The sequence below is a fragment of the Lissotriton helveticus genome, chromosome 10 (assembly GCF_964261635.1).
Source record: "Lissotriton helveticus chromosome 10, aLisHel1.1, whole genome shotgun sequence".
Taxonomy (NCBI): domain Eukaryota; kingdom Metazoa; phylum Chordata; class Amphibia; order Caudata; family Salamandridae; genus Lissotriton; species Lissotriton helveticus.
The window spans coordinates 869,811,272-869,839,104 of NC_136071.1; the positions used below are offsets into that span (position 1 = coordinate 869,811,272).

General features: G+C 44.0%; 1 protein-coding gene across 1 annotated transcript in view; it reads right to left on the reverse strand.

The window, feature by feature from the left end:
• DNAH11 (dynein axonemal heavy chain 11) overlaps positions 1–27,833 on the reverse strand; it is a 3,642,058-nt gene that overhangs the window by 3,203,379 nt on the left and 410,846 nt on the right. The window contains exon 5 of the mRNA XM_078663510.1: positions 13,483–13,582. Coding sequence (XP_078519636.1) covers positions 13,483–13,582 — 100 coding nt within the window. The remainder of the gene's footprint in view (positions 1–13,482; positions 13,583–27,833) is intronic.

Below are 27,833 nucleotides of genomic sequence, written 5' to 3' on the forward strand. Positions count from 1 at the left end.
AAATCAGATGGGTCCCTATGTTACAGCACATGTTTTGGGCTCTACTGATCGGTTTCTGGTTGATACAGGAGCCTTCTGTTGCGCTTTATCTTAACAATTGGTTCCGAGGGCTCCCCTGTCTGGCACGACTATTACTTCGATAGGTTTCGATGGAACACCTTCCCTTAGCCCATTGTCACAACCACTTGCATTCCACGTTGATATATTTAGTGCTCCATGTCCATTTTTGCTTTCTCCAAATACACCAGATAACATTGTGGGTCTTGACATGTTGAAGTATTTTAGAGCCACTATACGGTGCTTCCCTGAAGGAGTGCGTGTCATTTTGAATGATAATTACTCCGAGCCTGAAAGAATTTGTGTGGTTAATGAAGAGATTGCATTAGCTTCACTTCCCAAAACTTTATGGGCTACCTCAGACACTGATGTGGGTCAAATGGTTATACCACCGGTTCAGATTAGTGTCACGGAGGGAGCTGTGATACCCCGTTTTCCACAATATAGGATTTCAAAGGAGGGTGAGGAAGCACTCATAAGTATTGTACATGATCTCATCCAAGTTGGGGTTGTGGAGGAAGTCCCATTTAATGTTTGTAACAGTCCGATTCTTCCAATCCTGAAAAGAGACATTGATACAAGAGTTTACAGGTTCATTATAGATTTGAGGGAAGTGAATAAGATTGTCGTACCACAGTATCCTGTGGTTTCTGACATCACAACACTTCTTACTTTGGTTTCCCCAACTGATACTACCTTTTCTGTAATAGACTTGAAGAACGCTTTCTTTTCTATCCCTATTCATCCTGACAGACGATATCTGTTCGGTTTCACTTTGAATAATCGATCGTATCGATTTTGCAGATTTCCTCCAGGCTATACTGAGAGTCCGAGTATTTACAGTCAAGCATTAAAAAGAGAACTTGATTATTTTGCTTTGCCCGAAGGTATGGCTCTCATACAATATGTCGATGACATCTTGTTGGCGGCCGACACCCCAGAACAATGTGAAAAATGTACGCTATCTTTGCTTTCTTTTCTTGCTTTGCATCATCATAAAGTGTCTAGAAAGAAATTGCAATATTGTAGTCCAAAGGTAACCTACTTAGGTCACCTTTTGTCTAAGGAGGGACGTGCATTGACATCAGATCGCATACAAGCCATTTTAGATACGCCCGTTCCCACTACACAGAAAGGAGTACGTGCATTTTTCGGTCTTACCTCGTTTTGTAGGCAGTGGATTTTGGGATGTTCACACATTGTAAAGCCCTTGTTAGCACTTTTGACGAAAGATACCCCCATACCTCTTCCATGGACAGAAGAATGTGAAAGTGCTTTTCGACAGTTGCGACAAGATCTTGTTCAGCACCAGTGTTAGGCACACCAGATTATACGAAACTTTTTACACTTTACGTACATTAGAAGGATGGATGTGCATTGTCAGTTTTAGTCCAGTTACATGGCGATAAGCAACGTCCTTGTGCTTATTTTTCAGCAGTACTTGATCCTGTTGCCAGAGCATTACCTGGGTGTTTTCGCTCAGTTGCGGCAACAGCTGTGTCAATACGGCAGAGTGAGGGAATAGTTTTGTCACACAAGCTGTTAGTGCTGGTACCCCATGCTGTTGATGCCCTTTTGAACCAAACAAAGACGCAGCATTTAACTAGTGCGCGTCTGACAGGATATGAACTGACATTGCTAGCTCCTCACATTACATTGAAGAGATGCGCAACTTTGAACCCAGCTACTTTGTTGCCTTATCCGACGACTAAGCCTCAGTCACAAGAAATGCATGATTGTATATTCCTGACTGAGGAACAGACAAAGGGTCACATTGATCTGCAGGAAAAGCCCCTTCCAGATGTGGATGGTGAATTGTGGGTTGATGGGTCTTGCTTGAAATTACCAGATGGCACGACCTCAGCTGCGTATGCAATCACCACGCTTGAAACAGTAGTGGAGGCAGCTCGCATACCACAGAAATCGGCTCAAGCAGCTGAACTGATAGCTTTGACACGAGCATGTGTGCTTAGTGCAGGTTTATGTGTGAACATTTATACAGATAGCCGCTATGCTTTTGGAGTAGCGCATGATTTTGGCCTACTCCGGAAGGAAAGAGGCTTTCTTACATCTCATGGAATGCAGATAATGCACGGAGAATTAGTGCATAATCTCTTGATTGCATTGACATGCCCAAAGAAAGCAGCCATAGTGAAGTGTAGCGTGCATAAGAAAGTGACAGACAAGATTGGACAAGGAAATTCTTTTGCAGACCATGTGGCACGTGAAACTGCGATACAGAGAAACACTACTCCTATGTATGTAGTGAAGTCACAAGCTGAGAGATGGCATGATGCTAGGCAAGAAGTACGAGAGATACAGAGGACAGCCTCTGATAAAGAACGTGAGCAGTGGTCTCAAGAAGGAGAGTTAGATGACGAAGGTTGTTGGAGAAATAAACAGAAGGATAGATGGAAGCTGCCGATAGCTTTCGTACAACCTATGGTTCAGATGGCACATGGGCTAGCACATGTTGGAGCTTCCGCAATAACGAAAATGCTTACACAAGTCTGGGAGCATCCAGAAATTGCTAGCACAGCTGAAAGAGTAGTACAGTCCTGCTTGATTTGTTTGCAATACAATCCTGGGAAAGGAACGCGAGTTCTATCTGGAGGTTTTGCTACACCGACTGCACCTTTTGAAGTCCTGCAAATGGGCTACATTCAGCTTGAGCGTTGTAATAACCTGAAGTATGTTCTAGTGGTGGTTTGTGCTTTCAGTAAATGGATTGAGGCATACCCCACAAAGGATAATACTGCTATTACTACTGCTAAGGTGTTACTGAAGGAATTCTTCCCGAGATTCGGTGTTTGTAGACTCCTATGGAATGATAACGGACCTCATTTTGTTGGGGAAGTTATCAAGTATGTTTGGAAAGGATTGGGAATCAGGCAGAAATTCCATGCTTTATTCCATCCACAATCAGCTGGATTGGTGGAAAGGTATAGTGCTACTCTGAAATTGAAAATTGCGAAAATTCAAGCTTCTACGCGCTTGACTTGGCCAGATGCGTTGCCATTGGCATTGTTGTCCATCAGATCAGTACCACATTCTAGGACAGGTCTCACCCCATACGAAGTGGTATTCGGATGGCCAATGAATATTTGGGGAATTCCGAAACCGAGTTCCGTGTATGATGTACCTTGTGTCTTAATGAGTGACTATTTGGCACAATTAACTGACAGTTTGGTTTCCATTCATCAACAGGTTCGAGAAGCACTCCCTGACAAATCCGAAGGTGAAGGACATGAGCTCTGTCCTGGTGATTACGTCATGGTAAAGGCCTTTGAGAGGTCAAGCAGTTTGGAGCCGAGGTGGCGGGGACCAGAACAAGTGCTCCTTGCTACGAGGACGGCAGTTCGGGTCACCAACAAGAAGAATTGGGTGCATAGGACCCATTGCCGGAAGGTATTGACGAACTTGGTGGAACCTGCTGTTTTGACCGATCATCGAGTGATCTTGACAACGGAGAAAGGCCCTGCTGTACCACCTGACGGATCTGTGGAGTTCTTCCCGGACCAGACGACTTCTGGAGCAACGCGATACAACTTGAGATCGAGGAAGTGATCTGCAGTTTTTGTTTTTGATAGAGACTGGTTGAGCAACCGCCTTGGGTAGTGGAAACGGAATGCCAATATGACATTGGGGGGGGGAATCAGCCCTGCGTAGTGTAGTGACACCCGTCTTGATCTGTGGCGAAGAAAACAACGTCTACCCACGGTAAAGAGCTCATTGACTATTTTTGTTTTTTTGATCTTGTAGTACCTTTGAGCGAGTTGACTCTGCTGCTATGATAACCACTAAGAAAAAGATTCTAGGAGCGTTAGGGGTTTTTGTTGTCTTGACAATTATAGCGGTGATCACTTGGTCTGTTGAAATGATGATTCCTGCTCGTGAGTTTTTGGTGGTTCCTACTACTCCAATCCCGGAAGAGCACCAGCATTTCACTCTTCCGTATCATGAGTATAAGCATCGAGAGTCCTATTTGAATAATACGTTTGTCCAAATACTCCACCACACTCACAATGCAACTAACACCACAAACTGCTGGATATGTGGTATGCTTCCAGCTCATCAGAAGAAAGGTGGAACACCGTTTATCCCACTTCCTTTTTCGCATAATGGTTCTTGTCGAGCCTGGTACACTCTTCTCTTTTCGAACAGAAAACCTGCAGTAGGTGGACTTCTCTTCCGTCTGAATAAAGAGTGTTACCAAGATGAACATGGGTATCCTCAAGCGAATGGAACTATATGTGAATGGGAAGAATATCGACCGGACAATGCTTCTGCGCCTTATGTTTTCACCCATACAAGAGACTCTACCACAAGCAATGAATCTGTAATTACTGTAACACGTACAAAAGCAAACCTTTGCGTACAGAGTACTGGACGAATTCCAGTTGGAACTAGTGATTGAGTTGTTGTATTAAACATGGATGGTAGGAATGAGAGCACTTTCCTGGCTTCACATAACACATATCTAGTATTTGGAAGTCATGGGTACCACAGACTACCTTTAGGGTGGTCTGGTATATGTTATGTTTCTTTTTTATTACCCCCTGTTTTCCTAGCACCTGCTTCATACCACCGAGATTTTAAATTGTTCAGAAACATTTCTATGAATCGTTATAAAAGGACAATACGGATTGATGACATAGATCAAACAGACACTAGTCTGCAGCAATATGTTGATTTTAATTTGGGTCTGTTTCCTTTTGTGGGTGCTGCATTAAATAGTAGGAAAATACGTCGGTTAACTAGAGTTGTGGAAGCTGTCACTAATGAAACTGCTGTAGCCCTTGGCAACATTACGGAAGAACGGCAAGTTGCTAGAATTGTGGCTCTTCAGAACAGGATGGTTCTAGATGTGATGTTATTAGATAGAGGAGGAGCATGTAAAGTCATCGGAAGTAGTTGTTGTGTTTTTATCCCTGACAACTCGCCTTCTGTATATGAAGCAATTCTTAAACTGCATAAAATTGCTGCTGATATTCATGTAAAAAAACAGTACCTGGACTTTTGCTGGAAGGTTTTGGGCTCTAGTTTCCGCCTGGGGTTGGAAGTTGCTGACTATTCTGTGTATTGCAATTGCAGTGATTTTCACCTGTTGTATGTGTATTCATTGTGGTCCGAGGCTATGTTCTATGTACATAACTGCCTGTATACCATCAAAGCGAAATGCTATGAAAGCACAACAAACATTGGACAAAGAAGTGACGAGTATAATGTGCATAGATGTACGAGATGAATGCACAGATTATCCTAAAAGAACATATGTCTTTAGCTAACGCTTAAAAGGTCGTCTGTTGTAATTTAACAGTGATTAAGTTGAGCGTTAGCAAAAGACATCTTAGTTTTGGCCGTTGTCTTGACATTTAGCAAAAAACACAGTTGATGGACAGAATGTAGAACAATGTCATACATTCACCCCAGAACAAGGATCTGGGCCTAAATCCATCATTTTTTTGCACTCCACACCACCCTGGGTTAGACACTGGCTATATGCAAATCAGCTCTGACCCTGTGCCTCATGGGAACAGTCCAGTCCGAACTACCAAGCCATGTCTTTCCCAGACCGGAATCAAGCATCCAAGGACCGGTTTCTGGCTATCAGCCTTCATCAGCATGGATAGCTTGACTCCAGTGGCGTGGAGAGCCTGGGACTTACGTCTGAGCATACCCAGCCCACTCGGGGTGAAAATTGCAAAAAACACAGTTGATGGACAGAATGTAGAACAATGTCATACATTCACCCCAGTACAAGGATCTGGGCCTAAATCCATCGTTTTTTTGCACTCCACACCACCCTGGGTTGACACTGGCTATATGCAAATCAGCTCTGACCCTGTGTCTCATGGGAACAGTCCAGTCCGAACTACCAAGCCATGTCTTTTCCAGACCGGAATCAAGCATCCAAGGACCGGTTTCTGGCTATCAGCCTTCATTCAGCCTGGATAGCTTGACTCCAGTGGTGTGGAGAGCCTGGGACTCACGTCTGAGCATACCCAGCTCACTCGGGGTGAAAATTGCAAAAAACACAATTGATGGACAGAATGTAGAACAATGTCATACATTCACCCCAGTACAAGGATCTGGGACTAAATCCATCATTTTTTTGCACTCCACACCACCCTGGGTTAGACACTGGCTATATGCAAATCAGCTCTGACCCTGTGCCTCATGGGAACAGTCCAGTCCGAACTACCAAGCCATGTCTTTCCCAGACCGAAATCAAGCATCCAAGGACCGGTTTCTGGCTATCAGCCTTCATTCAGCCTGGATAGCTTGACTCCAGTGGTGTGGAGAGCCTGGGACTCACGTCTGAGCATACCCAGCCCACTCTGGGTGAAAATCGCAAAAAACACAGCTGATGGACAGAATGTAGAACAATGTCATACATTCACCCCAGTACAAGGATCTGGGCCTAAATCCATTGTTTTTTTGCACTCCACACCACCCTGGGTTAGACACTGGCTATATGCAAATCAGCTCTGACCCTGTGCCTCATGGGAACATTCCAGTCCGAACTACCAAGCCATGTCTTTCCCAGACCAGAATCAAGCATCCAAGGACCGGTTTCTGGCTATCAGCCTTCATTCAGCCTGGATAGCTTGACTCCATTGGTGTGGAGAGCCTGGGGCTCACGTCTGAGCATACCCAGCCCACTCGGGGTGAAAATTGCAAAAAACACAGTTGATGGACAGAATGTAGAACAATGTCATACATTCACCCCAGTACAATGATCTGGGCCTAAATCCATCGTTTTTTGCACTCCACACCACCCTGGGTTAGACACTGGCTATATGCAAATCAGCTCTGACCCTGTGCCTCATGGGAACAGTCCAGTCCGAACTACCAAGCCATGTCTTTCCCAGACCGGAATCAAGCATCCAAGGACCGGTTTCTGGCTATCAGCCTTCATTCAGCCTGGATAGCTTGACTCCAGTGGTGTGGAGAGCCTGGGACTCACGTCTGAGCATACCCAGCCCACTCGGGGTGAAAATTGCAAAAAACACAGTTGATGGACAGAATGTAGAACAATGTCATACATTCACCCCAGTACAAGGATCTGACATTTAGCGGCATCCATTTTGGATTCATGGCAGCCATTTTGTCTGCCACACGCTACCTCATGTTGACCATGTGCTTCGTCCTACCTTTCTGCCCATGGCACCCGAATCTGCCCAGCAACAGGCTATTATTAGCATCCCCTTGTTTTGTCGCTGACCGTTAGGGTCCGCATCTGTTAATGGTTAGCCCTAGATTGGAATGTGTTAGCCGAGACCCCAAGACTGTTAGCTCCTCCCACTGATCGATTGTGCTTCTCGATATTGCCTAATATGGACATAAAATGTGCTCTTATACTTTGTACCGCCTTCTTCTGATCCCCTGTGTGGGTATAAATAAACCATGCGTTCGGTAGCCCTGTGTGCTACTTCTTGCAATACCGCAGGGTGCTGTTTGAATTGTAGCACCACCTCATGAGGTGTAATAAACGTTATGTTTTGTATTTCCAGTTTCCGTGCCAACTTATTTCATCTTGTCTGAGGACTTTTGTGCGGAGAAGGGCGAACCCCTTGCACTAGCGGGCCTGGCTGAGGCTTGCTACGACAGTGACGGCCCCCGCGGTGGGATGTGCACTGATGGGGATTTTCTCCCGTGTGGGGTTCCCCAGAGAGGTGGTTTCTGACCGAGGTACAAACTTCATTTCCAGTTATATGAAGTCTCTGTGGAAGGAGTGTGGTGTTACCTACAAGTTCACCACTCCTTACCACCCACAAGGTAATGGGCTGGTTGAGAGATTCAACCGGACCCATAAAGGCATGATCATGGGTCTTAAGGAACTAATGAGGCGTAAGTGGGATGCCCTCTTGCCGTGCCTTCTGTTTGCTTACCGTGAGGTGCCACAAAAGTCCCTAGGGTTCAGCCCCTTTGAACTGTTGTATGGACACCCGGTAAGAGGACCTTTGAGTCTGGTCAAGGAAGGCTAGGAGCAATCTCCCAGGAAACCTCCCCATGATGTACACAGTTACATGCTGGCCTTCAAGAACCAGACTCGGCGATTCAGAGATCTCGCTGAGGCGAATCTGGAAGCCAGCAAGGAAGAGATGAAGCAGTGGTATGATCAGAATGCCACTCTGACTGAGCTTCAACCTGGACTGAAAGTTCAGGTCATGGCCCCTGTAGAGCGTTGTGCGCTCCAGGATAGGTGGACTGGTCCATTTGAGGTGGTGGATCGCAAGAGTGATGTCACCTATTTGGTGAACTCGCGGTCTCCAAGGAACCCTTTGCGGGTCATACATGTTAGCTGCCTAAAGGCATGCTCCTAGCAACAGATGACGGAATGGAGGAGGAGACAGAGCCTCTTCCTGACCTCCTGTCTGCAACAGAGCAAGATGGGTCAGTGGATGGTGTCAGCCTCTCTGCCACACTGACCCCTGATCAGCAGCAAGATTGTCGCCAGCTGTTGGGGCAATCCTCTGATCTATTTTCCTTGGTTCCTGGTGTCACAGAGTGGTGCGTTCCTGATGTGGACACTGGAGACAGTCCTCCTGTGAAGCACAAGGCTTACATAGTAACTGACAAGGTCTGAGCTTACATTAAGGAGGAAGTCTCCAAGATGTTTGCCTTAGGGGTGATTGAGTCCTCTAGCTGTCCTTGGGCCAGCCCAGTGGTTTTGGTCCCAAAGGCTGCTGCGCCTGGTACCACATCTGAACTCCATTTCTGTGTGGACTACTGAGGGCTCAATTCAGTCACCAGGACTGACGTGCACCCCATCCCCAGAGCTGATGAGCTCATTGATCGGTTAGGGGCTGCACAGTACCTCAGCACGTTCGATTTGACGTCTGGGTACTGGCAGATCGCCTTGACTGATGGGGCTAAGGAGAGTTCAGCATTCTTCACACCAGATCGGCAGTACCAATTCCGGGTGATGCCTTTTGGGATGAAGAATGCCCCTGCCACCTTTCAGAGGTTGGTCAACCAGGTGTTGGCTGGACTGGAGGATTTCAGTGCCGCCTACCTGGATGACATTGCAGTGTTCAGCGCTAGTTGGGAAGAACAGCTGCACCACCTCTGGGAAGTGTTGATGGCACTGCGCAAGTCAGGCCTCACGATCAAGGCAAGTAAGTGCCAGATCGGGCAGGGTTCCGTGGTGTACTTAGGTCACCAGGTAGGGAACGGACAGGGGTCGCCCCTAGAACCCAAGATTGATACCATCCTGGCATGGGAACCCCTAAAGACTCAGACACAGGTGAGATCCTTCTTAGGACTCACAGGATACTACAGGAGGTTTCTCAAGGGGTATGGCAACATTGTTGCACCATTGACTGAGCTGATTTCCAGGAAGCAGCCCAAGAAAGTGAACTAGATTGACACCTGTCAGAAGGCTTTTGACCCCCTGAAGACTGCCATGTGCACAGCACCCGTGCTTCAGGTGCCCAACTTCTCAAAGGAATTCATTGTTCAGACAGACACTTTAGAGCATGGTGTGGGGGCTGTTCTATCACAGATTAATGAAGAGGGCTAGACCAACCTGTAGTCTTCATCAGTAGGAGGTTACTTCCACAGGAACAGAGGTGAATTGCAATTGAGCGTGAGGCATTTGCTGTGGTCTGGGCACTGAAGAAGTTGAGACCATACTTGTTTGGGACTCACTTCCTGGTTCAGACCGACCACATGCCCCTCAGATGGCTAATAAAGATGAGGGGTGAGAACCCAAAGTTGTTGAGGTGGTCCATTTCCCTACAGGGTAAGGACTTAACGGTGGAACACCGCCCTGGTACAGAACACACCAATGCTGTCCAGATTTATCCGCCTTAGTGAAGAGAAGTCCTAAGGGGAAGGGTAGTTCTTCCCACATTTCAGCTTGAGGGGACACGTGTTAGACCTGGCATCATTGGCGTGAGTCTCCCTTCCATTTTTACTGATTGCCTCCTCTGTTTTTGATATGTTTTGCTTGTTATATGCTTTGGGCACTGTGCCACTGCTATTCAGTGCCACAGTGCAAGCGCTCCCTATGTTAAATTGATGTACTGATTAGTGACTCAATGATTGGGTTATTTTATTTACTTGTCAGACATTAGTACAGTGCACCATGTGTGCCCAGGGCTTGTAAATCAAATGCTGCTGGTGGGCTTGCAGCACTGGTTGTGCAACCCATAGAAGCAGCTTGTAAAGTGTGTCTCAGGCCTGCCATTGCAAGGCCTGTTTGCAGTCTGTGACTGCCATGTCGACTTGGCAAGTGCACCCACTTGCCAGTCCCTAAACCTTCCCTCTGCCTCATATCAGACACCCCTATGGTAGGCCCGAGGGCGGGGTGTGTTATAAGTCTAAGGTAGGACATGCCCTGATGTGTGTAGCATGTCCTAATAGTAAATTACAGCCATTTTCGTTTTTCACTATTGCAAGGCTACCTGTTCTCCATAGGCCAGAATGGGCAGTTAGATTATTACATCTTATAATCCTAACTGACTCAAGGAACATGGTAGAAATTCGAATTTAGTATGCCTGAACACAGAATGATAAAATACATATTTTAGTTAAGCTGGGTTTAACATTCTGTGTTTGAAAATATCACTTTTAGAAAATAGGTATTTTCTTTCCTAAATGTCCAGGCCTGCCCCTGCTAGGTTGTGAACTTTAGATCACTTCTGGGAACAAGACACCTTTTGCCAAGGAGATGAACCGAAGAAGCTGCAGGAGTTTGGACTGCCCCTCTGCCAGTGTGCTGTTTGCTGGGTTGGCCTGAAGTGGTTTCTTTATTGCCAAGGGAAGAAGAAGGAACTTTTTAAAGACTTTCATCATCTTATAGAATATTCTCCGAGGGCTTGAACTTGTGCTTGCCTCCTGCTAAAGTCTCAGGGACAAAAGACTTCATCTCCAGCTCCCCTCAGAGTTTCCTTGCTGGGAATTCTGTTTGCCAAAGCCTGCGTGTCGCTGGGATCTGGAAGCGTGACGCATCGAGAAGAAGTGTGATGCCGCCGCAGCTGAAATCGTCGCATCACCGGAGAAGCGTGCCGCCGCTGCTTCTCCCAGGAAGCAAGTCTTTGTCAAAGCTGCCTGCTGTCGCATCACCAGAGCAGGGTGACGCCATCGAGAGAGTCGCCATCACATCACTGGAGGAGCTTGTCGCAGGGCCTGTCGCGGCTCCAAAGTACAGAGTCGTCGCAAGGCTGCCAGGGCATCTATGCATCATTATTGCATCGTCGTATCAAGGGCGCCATCTTCTTGCACCGCACCACGATTATCGCATCACATCGAGGGGCCATCTTCTGAATCACAACCGGACCGCAAGCCGAGAATCCATGCATCATCCCCACACCGGTAAGGATCACAACGCATCCCCTACGCTGCGCAAGCATTGAGGCGCGACGCATCATTTCCCCCGGATTACGGAACCGACGTATCTCCCCTTTTGCGAGCCTTTTGTTCATTTTGCGTTACGCATCCAGGTACTTTGTTGAGAACTTTGTCGCATTTATCATCAACTTGAACTAAGCAACTTTTATCATCTTTAAGTCATCTTAAGTACAGTATTGTGGATTTTTGTCGTTTGTGGTCTTGTGTTAAGTCTATATAAAGAATATTTATTTTTTATAAAACCTGTGTTGTGTCCATCTGTAGTGTTTTCACTGTATTACTGTGTATATTCACAAATGCTTAACACACTGCCTCTGAGATAAGCCGTTCTGCTCATGCCAAGCTAACAAGGGGGTGAGCAGGGGTTATTTAGGAGTGTAATCCCCTGATCCTGACTTAGAAGTAAGGGCTCCTATTTGGACAACGGTGTATACCATTGCCAACTAGAGACCCCCAGATCTAACAGTCCCTTATAAAGACAGTCTTTACTAAATCACCCATTCAGACAACAACACACCCATGCATTCATCCATATACCACTCATGCATTCACTCACTCATCCATACTGCCACGGACACACCATCTCATGCAGCCACTCAGTAACTCACACAGCTACTCTCTCACCTATACACAAGTTATGTACCCACTCACCCATACACCACTCACTCACTCATAGAGCCACTGACACAGCCATTTACTCACCCAAACTCTAATACAACTACTTCCTCACCCATACAGCTTCTCACACACTCATTCACTCACAAACACACCCACTTAATTTCTCATACACCCACTCGCATTCACTGTGCCATACTGACACTCACAAAGTCATACAAGCACTCACACATGTGCTCACTCACCTAATCAGGCACTCACCCAACCTACTCCTAGAACTAATCACACACACACTCACTCACCCACACATATGACTTACATGAGTGGCTGTATGGTTGAGTGAGTGAGTGTATGAGTTGTGTATGGATGCATGAATGGATGTATTCGTGTCTGTATGGGTGATTTAGTAGGCATATGACTGCATGTATAAGGGACTGATTAGGTGTATCAGTATGTGTATGGGTGAGCGAGGTCATGCTATGTGAGGTCATAAGCAGTGCATTGCGGGGGCATAAGTTATAGTTAGCTCGGGTAACTATAATTACTTATTTTCAATAGTTTTGTATGAGTGAAACCTGAGCCCAACTATAACGTCCCTCCAACATTTGTTTTTACAGTGAATATCTAAGGTTTTTCAGATTGTATTTCTAAAGTGTTATGTCCCTGTAATGTTTGTTTTTTTAGTTAATTTATAGTGTTTATTTTTAATATTAATTGTACTATCATTCATTTTGATTTAGGTTTTTTAACTCCAAGCATTCTTTATTTATAAATACACTTTCTATACTTTTAAACACAAAAATCCCATATGCATTCAAGGTAAAATATTTAAAGATTTCATTACTGTAATTAAACAAATAGCATTTTATTTTTAATTATTTTCCCCGGTACCTGGGTGGGTCCAAAAACAGACAGGACATATTCTCTAGGTATTTTAAGCCTCAATCACGGGAACAGGATGAATCTTTGAGTTCAAATCCGCTGATTTTTCAGAAATGTTATAAATTATTTCAAATATCTACACCTCTCCATTTTATTAATGACAGTGTGAACATACTTACAGGTATATATAAACCACCTTATATGTGTTTTTCAACAAATTTACCAAATTCATGAGTTTCCCGAATCCACGAAACCATGCACCGGATTCACTAATTCACTCGAAAGCACACCCAAACCTTGCCTTTCCATTGGCTATATGAGGACCCCACCTTTGTACATGGAAAATCACACCCAAAAACAGTTCTCCAGTGAAGTCTTTAGAAGAAGGATTGAGAACCTGTGGTGCTCTGCATTTAGAGAATAGCTGAAGCTACATCTTATATGCAGGATGAACATCAAAAACCTGAGAGTTCTTTGGCACAGGACAAGAAAGTGGCTACAATTGATATGTTGATAATTAATATGCACAGAAATTCCTAAATTTAGATTAGTATTAGGGTTTCTTACCATATTCTACCTCTTTAGAAAGGGTCTTGAATGTTGTATAGTAGCTGCTTTCTTTAGATTGCAGAATATTCCCCATCGTCTGGACAGCTGGAGACTGGAACTAAAATGTAAAAGTAAAATAATGTATACAATATTAAGCCTGGATATAGTATTTATTCTCGTGCAAGGATGTTTCCGTGTGTTAGCAGTATGCTCACAAGTGATAAACTTTACAAAAACAGTACAAATTTTGTTTTCTACTCAGCTCAACTTTTAGAAAGGTATCTGTCCTCGGAGAAGCATTCCTTGTAAAATCTAGGTTCAAAGAGAAAACATTATCCAGTAACAGAAGAATTCTAAAACATATGGAATTCTGTAAAGATGTTCAAGGATTTTACAATTCTTTTGTTATTTAAGATCTGTGGCATTCTTAGATAATAGAATATTTTAGATGAATTAGGCCCAGAGTACAAGGTGGATGCAATTATAATATGCTATCATGAGTATTTGTCCTGGCAACAGGGAATTACGAGTGGACCTAGATTTACCAGTATCCACTTTCTAGGAAGCTGGAGGCAGAGTGGGGCAGAGGACCTAATTCTGGGTGAGGGTAGGGAGTTGGGGCACAGGTGAGAATGTAGACTGGCAGTGTGAGCATTCCGTGGTCCTCTGTACAAAGGAAGGGTGGTGGTGGTGGACAGGAGTCAAGAGAAGAGAAAGGGATGTGCCTCCTGCTTCTTCAATCACTTGTTCAGAGCAGAGTGACTGAAGGTTGAACTTAATTGAACTTACCAGCTGATAAAAATCAGACCCTCTCTTTGGAAAACGGAGTGTGGAACATAGGTCAGTTACACATGGATACAGTGGCATCTGACTTGGAAATACCATGTTATATTTGGGGCCTTAGAATGTAGTTATACATGTAGAAATTGTCAGAATGAGACCATGTCTGAACTAGATTCATAAACAAGCAAAAGGTGACAGGAGGAATTCTTTCAATAAGTTTAAATCACTGGCAATCGCTCAGGGTAGCATTCCAACCAATCGTTCTTTTGCATATCATGTCAACTCAATTTGGACCCAGCTATATGCAAATCATTCTTGAAACTGCTAAAATTGGAACAGTCCACTCCGAACTGCGGGCCAGAACCTCCAAGAACTAGACACAAGCAACCCAAGACCAGTTTTGCCCCTATTGGGGTGCCTCAGGCAGGTGTAGCTTTATTTGAGTGGCACAGTGAGCACAGGACCCACATCAGGGCACACCATGGCCACTTTGGGCTTAGATTACCTGGTGATGGATGAGGAGTTTAGAAAAAATAACATTAAAAGAATGAACCATCTTTTAGCGTAATGCGTACTTCATCACACCTGGTGACATGGATGAATTGTGGGTGATGGAAGGGCAAATTTCACACACACACTTTACTAGGTTCATTGAACTCTTTTTCCCACGGGTATGTAACCTTGTCACACCCTCCTCTCAAGCTCTCTATTACAGCTTAGCATTTTTTTTTGTCAGGGAAAGAAATTCTACAACATCTTCAATAACTTTGTTCTAACAATATCCGGTCTAAAACAGGATGTGCACAACTGACCTTCCTAAACAGATTTTACACTAAGTGAACACAATTGTTAGACCTGGTAGTTTCCCCCCTAATATTTTGCCTTTAAACCTCCTGTTTTGCCAACTTCATTTTTGCTTGCTTTAAGACTCTGCACACCTTACCACTGCTAACCAGTGCTAAGGTGTTTGTGCTCTCTCCTTAAAACATGGTAGAATAGGATTATACGAATTGGCATATTACATTTACTTGCAAGTCCCTAGTAAAGTGGCACTATTTGTGCCCAGGTCCTGTATAGTAAATGCTACTACTGGGCCTGCAGCACTCATTGTGCCATCCACTTAAGTAGCACTTTAAACATTGCTCTGGTCAGCCACCGCAGCCTGTGTGGGCAGTTTTAAAATTGCCATTTCGACCTCTGCCAGGCCCAAAACTTCCTTTTTAATACATATGTCACTACTAGTGTAGGCCCTGGACATCTCAGAGTTCAGGGTCCAGTATATTTAAAAAGTTGGACATGTAATGTTCAGTTGTACCAGTCTTGGTAATGAAAAGCTCTTAAATGTGTTCTCCACTATTGCAAGGCCTACTTCTTCCATAAGATAACATTGGAGTTGACTTATTATATTTAATAAGTGATAATTTCCAAATGGGAGAAGGTAACTAGTTCATGTTTGATGAATTGTAATGAAAAATCCTCATTCATAGTAAAGTTGTATTTTAAAGCAAAACTTTAAAAATGCCTCTTTTAGAAAGTTGACATTTTCCTACATTAACCATTTAGTACCTGCAGCCTGCCTCAGGGTCACATGACTGGGTACAGGTAACAATTAGGCTTTGTGTATTCCTCCTTGATAGCCGCACACAATAGAGAGCTTGTTGTGCCTGGATGGGCCATCACTGGCAGGATGGCATTGAGCTGGGCACAGACCTACTTATACTAGAATAGGTTGTGTCCTGCCTCCACACAATGGGCTGCATACTCCCTGCCGTGAGCTGAAGTCAGGGCAGAAAAAGGAAGAAGCCTGCGGATGTCAATTCAAAAGAGAAACCTCTAGACGCTTCTGCCACTTCAAAGGAAGGCCCAGGCATAAATATCAGACCCCAACTCTTCAGTACACATCTGGGCCTGTGGAGACTGAGTAGCAAAGGACTGCCACTCTACTGGACTGTTGCTCTCTTACCTGTGTGAGAAGAACAGGCATTTGTTGAACCCAGGACTCCAGAATGACTAAAGGGCTATTTGGCTGACCTCCTGACTACAGCCTCAGAGAAAGAAGGCTCTAACAACATTGAACCCAGCACTTGTATTCTGCCATCTGTGAGTCTAATGCTGTCATGCGGCGCCACTTTAGTCCTGGACCCTTGAAAGCAGGCCTGAAGTTGCTGTGCCAGCCCATCTGTGGATCCAGCAGAACCTATGCATCACCTCTTTGCGCAGTGCAAATCCATGGAGAACTAAAGAATTTCCTCTGCTACGAGGATTCTCTTGAAAAAATGACACCATTTTGACCTCATAGCCTGCATCAGAACAGTCGCTGTGCAAGGCTTCCTAGACACAGGCCCTCGCTTTGCAAATCCCTCATTAACGGCAGCCTGGATGAGGAAACAGTTTCTCACATCGCAGCTCTTCGGAACCGATGCATCACCCAGACTGCTTGATGCATCCTCGACGCCGAACTTTGCACCACAGGCCCTCATCAATGGGATCCTAGACAATAATGCAGGACATCGCATTGCGGCTCTTTGTAATGGACATCACCTCAGATGTGCATCGCATCCTGGGTGTGGGACCTCGTAACGCTCAGGATTTAAGGTACTATTGTTCAGCGGACCTAACTGGGTCCCTGTAGCCAGCCCACACTCAATCATGGTCGGCCTGAACATGTGGCTTTGTCCCTGTCAGGTATGACCAGATATCCACAGTTGGTGCTTGCTTTTTGGCACTATTTTACCTAAACCTTTCAAAATGTCATATCTCTGACTCTACTGATAGGATTATTATTATTTTGGTCTTGTTTTATTTATTAAATGTTACTGCATTGTCTTGTAAATTATTGTGGGATTTGTCTTTTGCTGTGCTCTCAGTTGAATGCTGATTGAAGAGCTGAATACATACTTTACACAGTGTGCCCAGCTACAAGTGGGATCAAAACAGGTTTAGTTGGGGTTTCCTTGTGCCTCACTTTTACAAGGATTGTTGTTTTTGCTTGAGTAGGGGTTCACCCCCCTCAAGCCACTAACAGAGCGCCTGGTTAAGTTGTTTGCTCTCAGCTAAATTAGGATCACTTTTGGATCCCTGCCCTACTCGTCTTCAAGACACATTGATCATTTAGACCCTGCTATCACACATATTTGCAATCTATCTCTAAACTAAGTCAGTCGGTCAAAAATACCTAATACAATTACGAGACTTAATCATAGAAGCATATATTACATTACAATCACAGAAGATAGAAAATGTAAAATATTTACAAATGGGTAGATTTGACTAAACTAACAGGACTTTTTAAAAAGGAAGCAACAGCAAAACATATTACTGGGAACATAAGGGTCTGTAAAAAAGGATGAATGGGTCTACATAGTCTAAAATGATAAGCTTTCACAATTGGCAAGAGGTAGATCTTTGTACATTTTACGTAGAACGTGCAAAAAAAGATAAAATTATTTAACGTTTGTTGGGAGGTATCATCACAGGAACAGACAGGATGGCTGTCCCTCCCAAATAGTCCTGAGGGAAAGCATACCACGATACAGATGGAACCAGTTCTAAACATCAACAGTAGGGACCTCTCCCACTGGCTATAGGTATACAGCAAAGAAGGTTCAATACCAGTGATGGTCTGTAAGAAAATTGATTCTTTATTTGCAGACTTGTTAATTTTTCTGTAATCTCTTTGGGAGCACCTGGCATTCTAAATGCATGCTTCAGCCAGATTGTATATAGTTTTGTTACATTGACAGGGTTAGTAAAAAGAAATGACCAACCCAATCATTTAAAACTACTTTTAACCTAGGAAGGCCAAGGAATACTCATCCCCGATTGGAGCTGAAGCAGTCCATACAGTCACCTTTTGTTTAAACGTTGACTGGGAATTGCCCCATATTGACAAACATAGCATCAAATATGATAGTTTATTGAGTTCCTCAACATTGCTGTGCTCTAATTCCTCATGACAAACAAAATGGGGTAGCTAGCTGGTAGAGATAGGTGTTTACGGCAAAAACATTTTTGTTCTATCTGGATGGTATCTACATTTGGATATTTCCAGACTCGTATGCCTTTCGTAGTGACAGGGATGCATTGAGTTTTATAAATATCTAGAAATGCTGCTACTTGCTTGCCCCATATAATAGAGGTCAAGCTAAAAAGCACTAGGGCAGATTAAATACATTTCAGCCGCCTAGTACAAAGATTAAAGTCCATCAACCTGATGAATCAAAGTGAAACACCAAGTATGGAAATTTAAATCCATTGATACCATGTTAGAGTTGATATGTACTAGGCACAATCTGTACTTCTGGGGTCTGCAGACCAATCATGTGGGATTTAGAGTAATTAATATCCATGTATAATTCCCTCAAAAAACTCACAATGCTATGTAGAGCCTTGACACACAAGCAATGTCATCAGTATAGAGTAGTGCTGGTACTTGCAGATTACCGGTCAGCGGCACATATTGTCTGCAAGTAGTCAGGTGTTAGCTTAAGTCATTAATATTTTACATAAATAAGTTTGTTGCCAAAATACATCCCTGTCAAACTTCCCTGTCTAAACCTAAAGGCTCTGTACACTGTTTGGGCAAAATCTCATCCTGGCAGTTAGATTATTGTGAAAAGAAGACAAAAATATTTACCAAGACAGAATCCATACTTTGCCAATTAACATGGGCCATATCCTGGACCTGTAACATGTTCCAAACTACTAAAGAGGTCTATAAAACAGAGGTACAGTGGGCTGTGTCAAGCCACAACATATATACTGCTAATTAGTTAAAACCCCAGGTGCTGTCCCACTGTACTGAGGTGCTCCTTGACCCCATACTGGCAAAAACATCGTATATTCTGGTCATTGGCCCAAGTTATAATTGATAAAAATGTACTCTACCCAGAACTTTGGCTGTGGAGTCAATGAGGGAGATCAGATGACTGCATAAAGGATCTGATCAACCGTTTTTTTTTTAAACAGGAACGATTAGGGAAGAGGACCAGGAAGGAGATAAAGATGGAAAATGTAGTCGATTGAAGATATTAGTTAGCAAAGAAGCCAAAACATTGCTGTTTAATTTTAATACATTATTCAGTGCACATTCTGGGCCAGAGACTTTATTGGGGGACAGACATGATGGGCTGTGTACACTTCCTCTAGATCAATCTGTAGGCTGGTGCTTAGATCTACAACCGCATCCCGATTCATATATGAATCCTCACTGTTATTAAGGCGGTAGGCATTTCAGAAGTGCTTTAGCCAGCAGGCAGTGGTGATGTGTGAGCCAAGTGTTGTTTGCTTCCTCCTTTACATTAAGCAGCTAATTGTAAGCCAGAATGTTTTGGGATCTTTCCTCTTGGTGCCTGCATTATAATCTTGAGGTTATGTATGTTCTGATTTAATTATTTCTCTGCTTTAGAGTGTGTTTGCAATGGACCCTACAGCTCCTTATCAACTCCTTGTCCCTCGGGTTAGTATCCAAAGCAAGTCTCAAATTTTGGTTTGCCAAGGAAAAAGCAGAATCAAACCATTTAGGGTTTTGGCCACCAGAACTGAGAGCAGGCCTAACAAGCATTGGCATTGCCAATAGGACTCGCATTTGGGACCTTATAAGTGTTTAGCCATGCAACAGTTGGAGTTGCACCAGGGATATTCTGCTGCATAACTGAATACTTATAGGGTTCAAAAAGCGAGATCTATTGGCTATGCCATTGCTTGTTTGTTTTTTGTTGCTGTTTTGTTTAAGTTGCCAGATCTACAATAGCTGGACATGGTTTTTGTTAAAAGTTCTTTGCATCAAATTAACTTGTTTTCATTGCTCTGAATGTTGTTTCAATTCTTGTTGTAGGAAGCAGTCATTCCCGGGGGTGTGGGGGCTGCCTAGCTGTGCGCATGCGCGAACTTTGCAAATGAGAAAAAGCCTGGTGCAGCCGCAATTTACAAGTGTGGAGTGAGTGAGCCTCAGGCAGCATGACTCACTTACGTGTACCTGCTTGAATGGACATATGGACGAATAGATGGATGGGGAGAACAGCTCTATGACGCACACTGCATGGAACTGTCTCCAGGGGCCTACTCTTTCTGTTTTCCTTGCTCGAAGATACTGCTTTAGCTCAACCCCGAAAAGGACAGGACACGCACCGGACTTGGTGCTTTATTTGTAAGAACAAAATTAATAAATAAAATATGTTCCAGGGCGCAAAGGAATTTCTGGGAAGCCAGTGTGGCTTGTAACACCCACTGACCAAGCCTGCATTGGCAGAATGCCAGTGCCGATGCTACCTACTACAATTTCAAAACACTGGAACATTGTGGTCTATTCCATATCACCTTATGCTATAATGATAGAATGAACTTGCGGTTTTATTTAATTTTTTGCAAAATTGTTAAACACTGGTCTGATGTGTTCTATTCAAAAATAGGAAGGGAACACCACCATGTGGTAGACTGTCATAAATGGGTGTCGGGGATTAAAAACAAGTGATGCTGATCACCAGCAAAAACCGGCACAAATTAAACACTGACTGGCCAGGACACAAAAGCAAAGATGACACACATACCATGTGATTTTGGGTTTGTGAATCATCAGTAATTGTGCTGCATGCGTCTACAGTACCTAAGCTTTAACAAAAGGCTGAATCGTGTTATCCACCACACCCTTCCCTAAACCTCTGCTGATTCCATCACACCGGACATATACAATAAAGTACTTGGAGTTAAGCAATTCTGAAACCGCCTAATTTTAAACACAATTATACATTTACCACTCTCGCAAATTAATCCCCCATCTGCGTGTGGCTCAAATTGCAGATTTAAAAAAATGTGCTTAGTTCAACAGATCAGAAGTAATTAAAAAGAGACAGCGCGTGGCACTGTGCAGTTGCAGGACCAGTGCAAAGATTAACCGGTCACATTGAGTTGCTGGCTGCTATAATCAATCAGGTGTTAAACCAGTGCTTATAGTCTGAAACTTTCCCCCATATCACATCTATGTGTGCTACAATGTCAAAATACTGACATAATACTGCCACAGAAAGTGCGCATTACACCGCATAGTTCCCCTTTTTTTGCCACCTAATTTAGTTTTCCATTGACTCATAATTCCAATGGCCCTGGCCATGTGGCATGCAGATGTTGGAACCGGAGTTCTCAGCTGGTCTCATCTACAGGTCACTTCATTTGTAACCATCTGTATAACCGACATATGTCAAGATAAAGTTACCAGAGCCAGATCCACATAATGTTGACCTGAAACAATACACCTCTACCCAGTCCTATTAAACTCACAGTAGTCCCACAAATATACAACTATAAATCAGGCTGCTGTCCGCTTCACCCTTGGCTGGGCTAAGGAGCAGCCGGTGAAAGAAACTCGAGAGGCGTGGATTCTGAATGTATGGAAGCCCCCACCAAGCAAAAACCAGATCCACGCATGGCCTGGTTGCACACTATGGCAGCTCCTAGCAAGGGGAAAAGACATAGCAACTATGGCCCCTGCTGCCACAGAAAGGGGAGACTGCAAAATGAATGTTTCGCTAGGACACCGAAAATCTTCTTCAAAGGGGCTCAAGGGATCCAAGTTCTTCTGTTCCATTATAAATGCCGAACTATAAGTACCAGAATGCAAAGGGAGACAAAAGTCAGTCAGTCAAATATCTTTATTCGGTTAGTTAAAACCATAAAAGCAATACACAATTCATTGTAAAATATCCATACATTATATAGGTAAAAAATGTAAAACAAATGTACACCTGATTGCAGTTCCTAAGTTCATTCCTAAAACAATTTAAAAAGTTTTGATACAAAAAATAGATACTATACAAAATAAGGTCCAAGAAAAACAGGCGCCTCTGTATCCCACTAATCTTGGTGCAGTTCCCCAGAACGAAGTTGACGAAATATCAACCTAGATGTGTATTTATCTGGGTAAGTCTTGTTTTATTTAATCGAGCAGCCGCTACCAAAAAACTGGCTACACCATATGTGACCTGCACAGAGTTAAGCATTTGCAAGTGTAAAAGTGCAGGCCTCACCTGGACAAAGTTGAGTTCCTTCAGAATTGGATATAAAAAATTTTTTCGGGGCGCCAGATAGTGTTCGCAAAACATCACAAAGTGAAGCGTATCCTGTTTTGAAAAGCTCTCACATGTACAAGGTGGGGTGTTTTCTGGGGTCCCCCACTTTATATAGGTACCAAGCACTAAATGAATGAGGTTGAACCTAAATCTCAATAGAAGAAAACAATGGTATGGTTTAGTCACGTATTTTAGGTAGGGTTCCATGACTGGGGAGATAGATAGTTGATATATTGTTCTCACCATTGGTTTATTAAGTTCAACCTCCTCCCTTTCTGACTCCAACAGATTCCGGAGATGCAACTTGACCCACCCTACATCCTCTTTCTTGAGGCCCTGTGGTAAAGAGTACATATCCGGACGCCCCAGCTTCACGCATGCCGCTCTAACATACGCAAGCCAGGGAATGCTGTCCGCTTTATCTAAGGCCATACAGTCTTTGAGTATGAGGTGGTTCAACGTGATCTCCTCATTTGTGCAGGTTTTAACCCAGCATAGCAGGGGGGACATTTTTAGAAGATCGGTAATATGTCCCAAACCCACTTCACTATGAATTGAGTATGTAGGAGATGACTTTGGGAGTGACAACAAAGCTCGTATAAAATTATTTTCTTTAATTGGGTTGCCTTGAGATGAAACATAGCCCCAAATATCAGCCCCATAGGATGCGATTGCTAGGCATTTGGATTTATAGATGCGGATCATGGCCTCCATGGGTCTCGAACCTAGTCTTTTAGAAAAGTTCAAAAGACCTGTAGTAGATCTTGCAACTCCGTTGCCCTTCAGTTTTAGCTGAGGTCCCCAGGATCCTCTTTCGTCAAAAGTGACGCCTAAATAGCAAAAGAAAGGTACCCTAGAGATTGGTGTTTCGTTGCATCTAAAAGTTTTAATCTTCATGCTTTTCCTGTGTGAGCCAGTTACCATGACATGGGATTTTGATGTATTAATCTTTAAATCCAGAGCTTCCATAAAAGATCCAAAATGGTCTAGCAGTCTTTGTAAGCCCGTGCCTGTACGTGCTAGTAGGACGGCGTCGTCCGCGTACTGGAGGACCGGAATGGGTGACCCTCCCATACGCGGGACGTCCAAGGTGGCTAAATTTAGTGATTTACCAAGGGAATTAATGTAGAGTGTAAATAGAAGCGGGGCCAGAATGCAGCCTTGTCTGACCCCTCTCCCTGATCTAAATTTTTCAGTACACCTACCTTCCCTTGTTACCCTAACAGAGGCGAACAAATTCTGATGGAGATCATGTAAAAAATTCACCAAGGTAGTGTCCAAACCCAAATCCCGCAAAATAAGCCAAAGTTTAGAGCGATTAACCAAATCAAAAGCGGAGGATAAGTCCATAAATCCTAAATATAAAAGCCCCTCCTTCACCACAGTGTATTTACTAATAATGAGGTGAAGGTTTAAACATTGGTTCATGGTCCCCCTGTGTGCTCTAAAACCATACTGAAGGTCAGAGAGAACCCCACTTCCCTCAAGCCAATCCCCGAGTCTTTGTAAAATGACTCTGCCCAAGATTTTAACAGCAGAGTCCAACAAGGAGATTGGCCTGTAGCAAGCAGGGTCCCCCCTGTTCCCCTTCTTAAAAATCGGGACAATTATAGAGGTGGACCAGGAGGACGGAAAGCCTGCCGAAGGTATCGCATTAAAGACGTTAGTCAGTATTTTAGACCAGAATTGCGGATACTGAATGTAAAGATCGGCAGGTACCCCGTCAGGTCCAGGGGCCTTATGTTTACTTGTGTCTTTAATCGCCCTTTCCACCTCAGAAGTGTTAAAATCCATGATCATGATATTTCGCGAAGGGGCACTAGCTGGGGGGATTGGAACCTCGGTTTCATAGATTTGTTTAAAATGGTTAAGCCATCTTTCATCTTCAATCACACAATCCATGTCTGATTTCCCATCCTCGGTGAAGAAAGACTGATTAACGATGGCCCACATTTTTTTACTGTCTCTCATTAAATCTACGCATAATAAACTCTCCCAAGCTTCCTCCTTGATTTGTGTCTTGCGTTTGGCAAGTGCGGATTTGTATTCCATTCGCAGGGTTGCCACTAGAGTCCTATCTCTAGGTCTCTGTTTGAGTGCTTTCAGTAATGCGCTATGTTTTTTCGAGCATTCCTTATCGAACCATTTGTGTATGTTCTTATTGCCTTGCGGGCCATTCCTGGACTCCAAGTTCTTGGAGATCCTTGAGCATATCTCAACGTAGGCGGCCACAACATCAGGCCCTAAGGAAGTGGGATCTAAGCAGACTGCCATCTTTGCCTCTGTTTCCTGCGCTAATGTTTGGAAGAAGTTTTCGGGAACAATCTTCTCCCACTTTATCCTCCTACCCTGCTCCCTAGATGAAAGATCTCTTGGGGCTACCACACCTATCTCCCTCCCATTCAGGAAACAGTCTAAATCCATAGTCAGTAGGACAGGGTTGTGGTCGCTAAAAGTAGCGGTCACAACCCTGTATTCCCGTGCCTTTACTAACACCCCCGATGATACAAAGATGTAGTCAATGATGGTATTTGCATCTCTCCCGATGAATGTGGGCGCTCTAATCTCATTTTTGCCATGGTCTAATTCGAATAAATTTAAGTTGGCAAGAAGGCTCTCAAGACCCTCACCCTCCTTAGTATGTTCAAAATGAGGAATCCCTTCAACCGGTGATCCTCCGTATCTATCATTATAACAATCCCCCTCACAGGGGTGAATATTAAAATCACCCAGGATAACCATCTCTGGGACGGAAGTGCAATTGTGTCTATAGACTGACAAAAAGTCTGACAGGGCAGTCAGATGCTCATTCACAAAAGAGCCATCCCTAGAATTATAAAAATTGATAAATAAAAAGGATTGATGGTCCGAAATAGCCCACTCAATTATTAACGTGTTCATAAGAGCAGGTTCTATTTTTTAAAAAGTCCCAGCCAGATTCAATGAGAATAGTGTAAGTAGGCCACCCTTGGCTCTCCCTCTAACACCCGCTACTGCTGGGGTCGAAAAACTATGAAAACCATCCAATGAAAAACAGGTTGATGTATCCCATGTTTCTTGAAATGCCAATATATCGTGTTGTTTAACAAACCCCTGCCAGATAGAATCTGAAGCCTTAGCGGTAATACCCGCTACATTCCAGGTTAGGATTTTACAAATTGCAAAGGGAGACAATATCACAGTAATCGCACAATAAAACGGGGAGAATAAGAAACAGATACAAAATAAAGAGGCACACATGTTTTAAAAGATATTATGATAGGTGCAGGGTAATGCAATTGGCAGTTTTTATAAACCAATTTTGTATTGTTTTACATGTCCATTTAAAACCTTTGGTGTCGATTTAAAACATTACATCATCAGTAAAGCAACAGTACCACATTACACACGTCTTAGTCTACAGTTACAGACCCAAACCATAATATTCCCCCCCAATTCTGTCATGTTTTTGCGGACAGACCCCTACAGCCTAAATGGATTTCTCCTGCTGTGCGCACCCGTCTACCCCATTCTCTCCTCCGCCAAGGAGGTGGCTTGTGGAGAGTTCCACCTCCAATCAACATCTCTCCTGGCAGCCGAAGAGAAGACCCACAAGTGCAATGGCATTTACATAAAAATATATGTAGGCATGCTTTGGATTATCCTGCTCAAGGCACCAAGACTCACAATATCACTAGTAGAGTGCGAGCCGCCAGTACTGTGCTTGGATGCCTCACCACTCTTGCCAGGTTTAAATAACTACTCTGATTCTGTTTATTATAAAGTAAGAACCTTAAAATGCATGTGGTACGTGTTAATTCACTAACTCTCCCCCCTAGCTAATAAAAACCATCATGTGACATTAATTAGGCATCATGAGAGGAGCGGTGATGTCAGCAGAAAACTGACACCTTGGATCAGTGGTGGAGATGGAAGCAAGCAGAAGGGAGAGCGACAGCATGAGGAGAACAAACTGCAAAAAAAATACTTGAAATGATCAAGTTCTCTGCTCGGCAATACATACTCCGTGACAAAGGCTTTCGACATCCCACACGCCTCCAGAACACGCCTGTAGGCAGAAAAAGAAGAGGGAAAAAAATGGTCCCCCGGCCAATGCTAATCACCAGCGCGTGGATTTTGCACTGTTCTCCTAATGTAGTTCCAAGTTTACCCTGTCTCTCTCTGAATTACCAGTTCTTGCCAACTACATTTTTAAAGAGTATTTACGTTTTTGAGAAAGTAATTTAGACATGCCAACTGGGTGTGGGTTTCTCGCTCTATATATATGTATATATGTAGTGAGACAGAGGGAACAATGTACTTTTGGACAAAATGTTGAAATAGAACTTTCCCCCCCAAAAAAAATCTGTTTGACTCTTTAAGCAGCTCACTATACAAATAGAACCTTACTCTGCTGCAAAATTGAAGTATCCCTAAACGCTGCGGGGACTAATCAAAGATGTATGTGTCTGTAGAGTAGGCTCTTAAATCTGAAGATTTGGCAGTTGTGGCGTACTTTCCCACATCCCAATTAAGAAAAAAATGCAATAATAACTAAAGGAACTCAAAGCAGTAGTTTTAAGACTCCCAAATGGGACCATTTTTAAAGAAACAGCTTCCTGCCCTTAACTGCTGCTCTACAATGTTGGGGCATCCCCGGCGGGCTCCTCGGTACCCTCTGCTTGGGTCAGTCCCCCCGAAGGCACCTCCGTGGTCCGTCCGGGGCACTGGATGGGTCCAAACACAAGTTTCTGTCAGAGCCCGGGCAGCAGCAGTGGAGGCAGAGGGGCCGCAGTCTGCGAGCCCTGTGCGCGGCTGCTCTCTGGCTGAGGGGCTGCTTCCCTCCGTGTGTGTGCGTGCAGGCTCGGGGCTGCAGTGTGCCTTCACTGCCCTCTGGCACTACTCACCCGCTCCGCCGCCGCTCTCACCCTCGGTAGCCCACCCCCTCCTCCAGCCTTTGTACATGCTCTACTCAGTTCTGCTGCTTCCAAACCCTGCATTCCCAGACCCAGCGTCGCGGCACAGGCGCTGAGAGCCAGCCACAGTTTCCCTCAAAGCTCTGAGGCGGACGAGCAAATATGAACATACGTGAGAGGGCTTATTTTAAATAGAGCTGTGTTATTTAGTTACCACTGTCACAGCATTCAAACATGTTTCAGTTGAAACATTCAGCTTATTGCTGCAGCCTTTCCGTGCCAGAGACACCTTGTTAACTTTCAAGCAGAGGGTTGCGGAGGTCCGGATGGCGGAAAAAGAAAAATATACTCTAGAGGCCTCCAGCAATCTGATTTTTTTCCCCTTAACATTTATGCGTTTGTGTGTTGGCACTTAGAAAGGTTGAATTTGATTTCAAGGTACTTTACAGGCGCAAAGCAGCACCATCAAAGCTGGCCTGCGTCTCTATTAGTGTGAACTTTTGGAGTGGGCTCCAGCTGGGTTTTGTTGGTGAATGACAGATTTAGTGGAAAAGAATTGGTGCTACCGGGACTGAATAACAGACAGGCGTTCCTTATAACGCAAAAGTGACGTTCCAGGCACCATTTG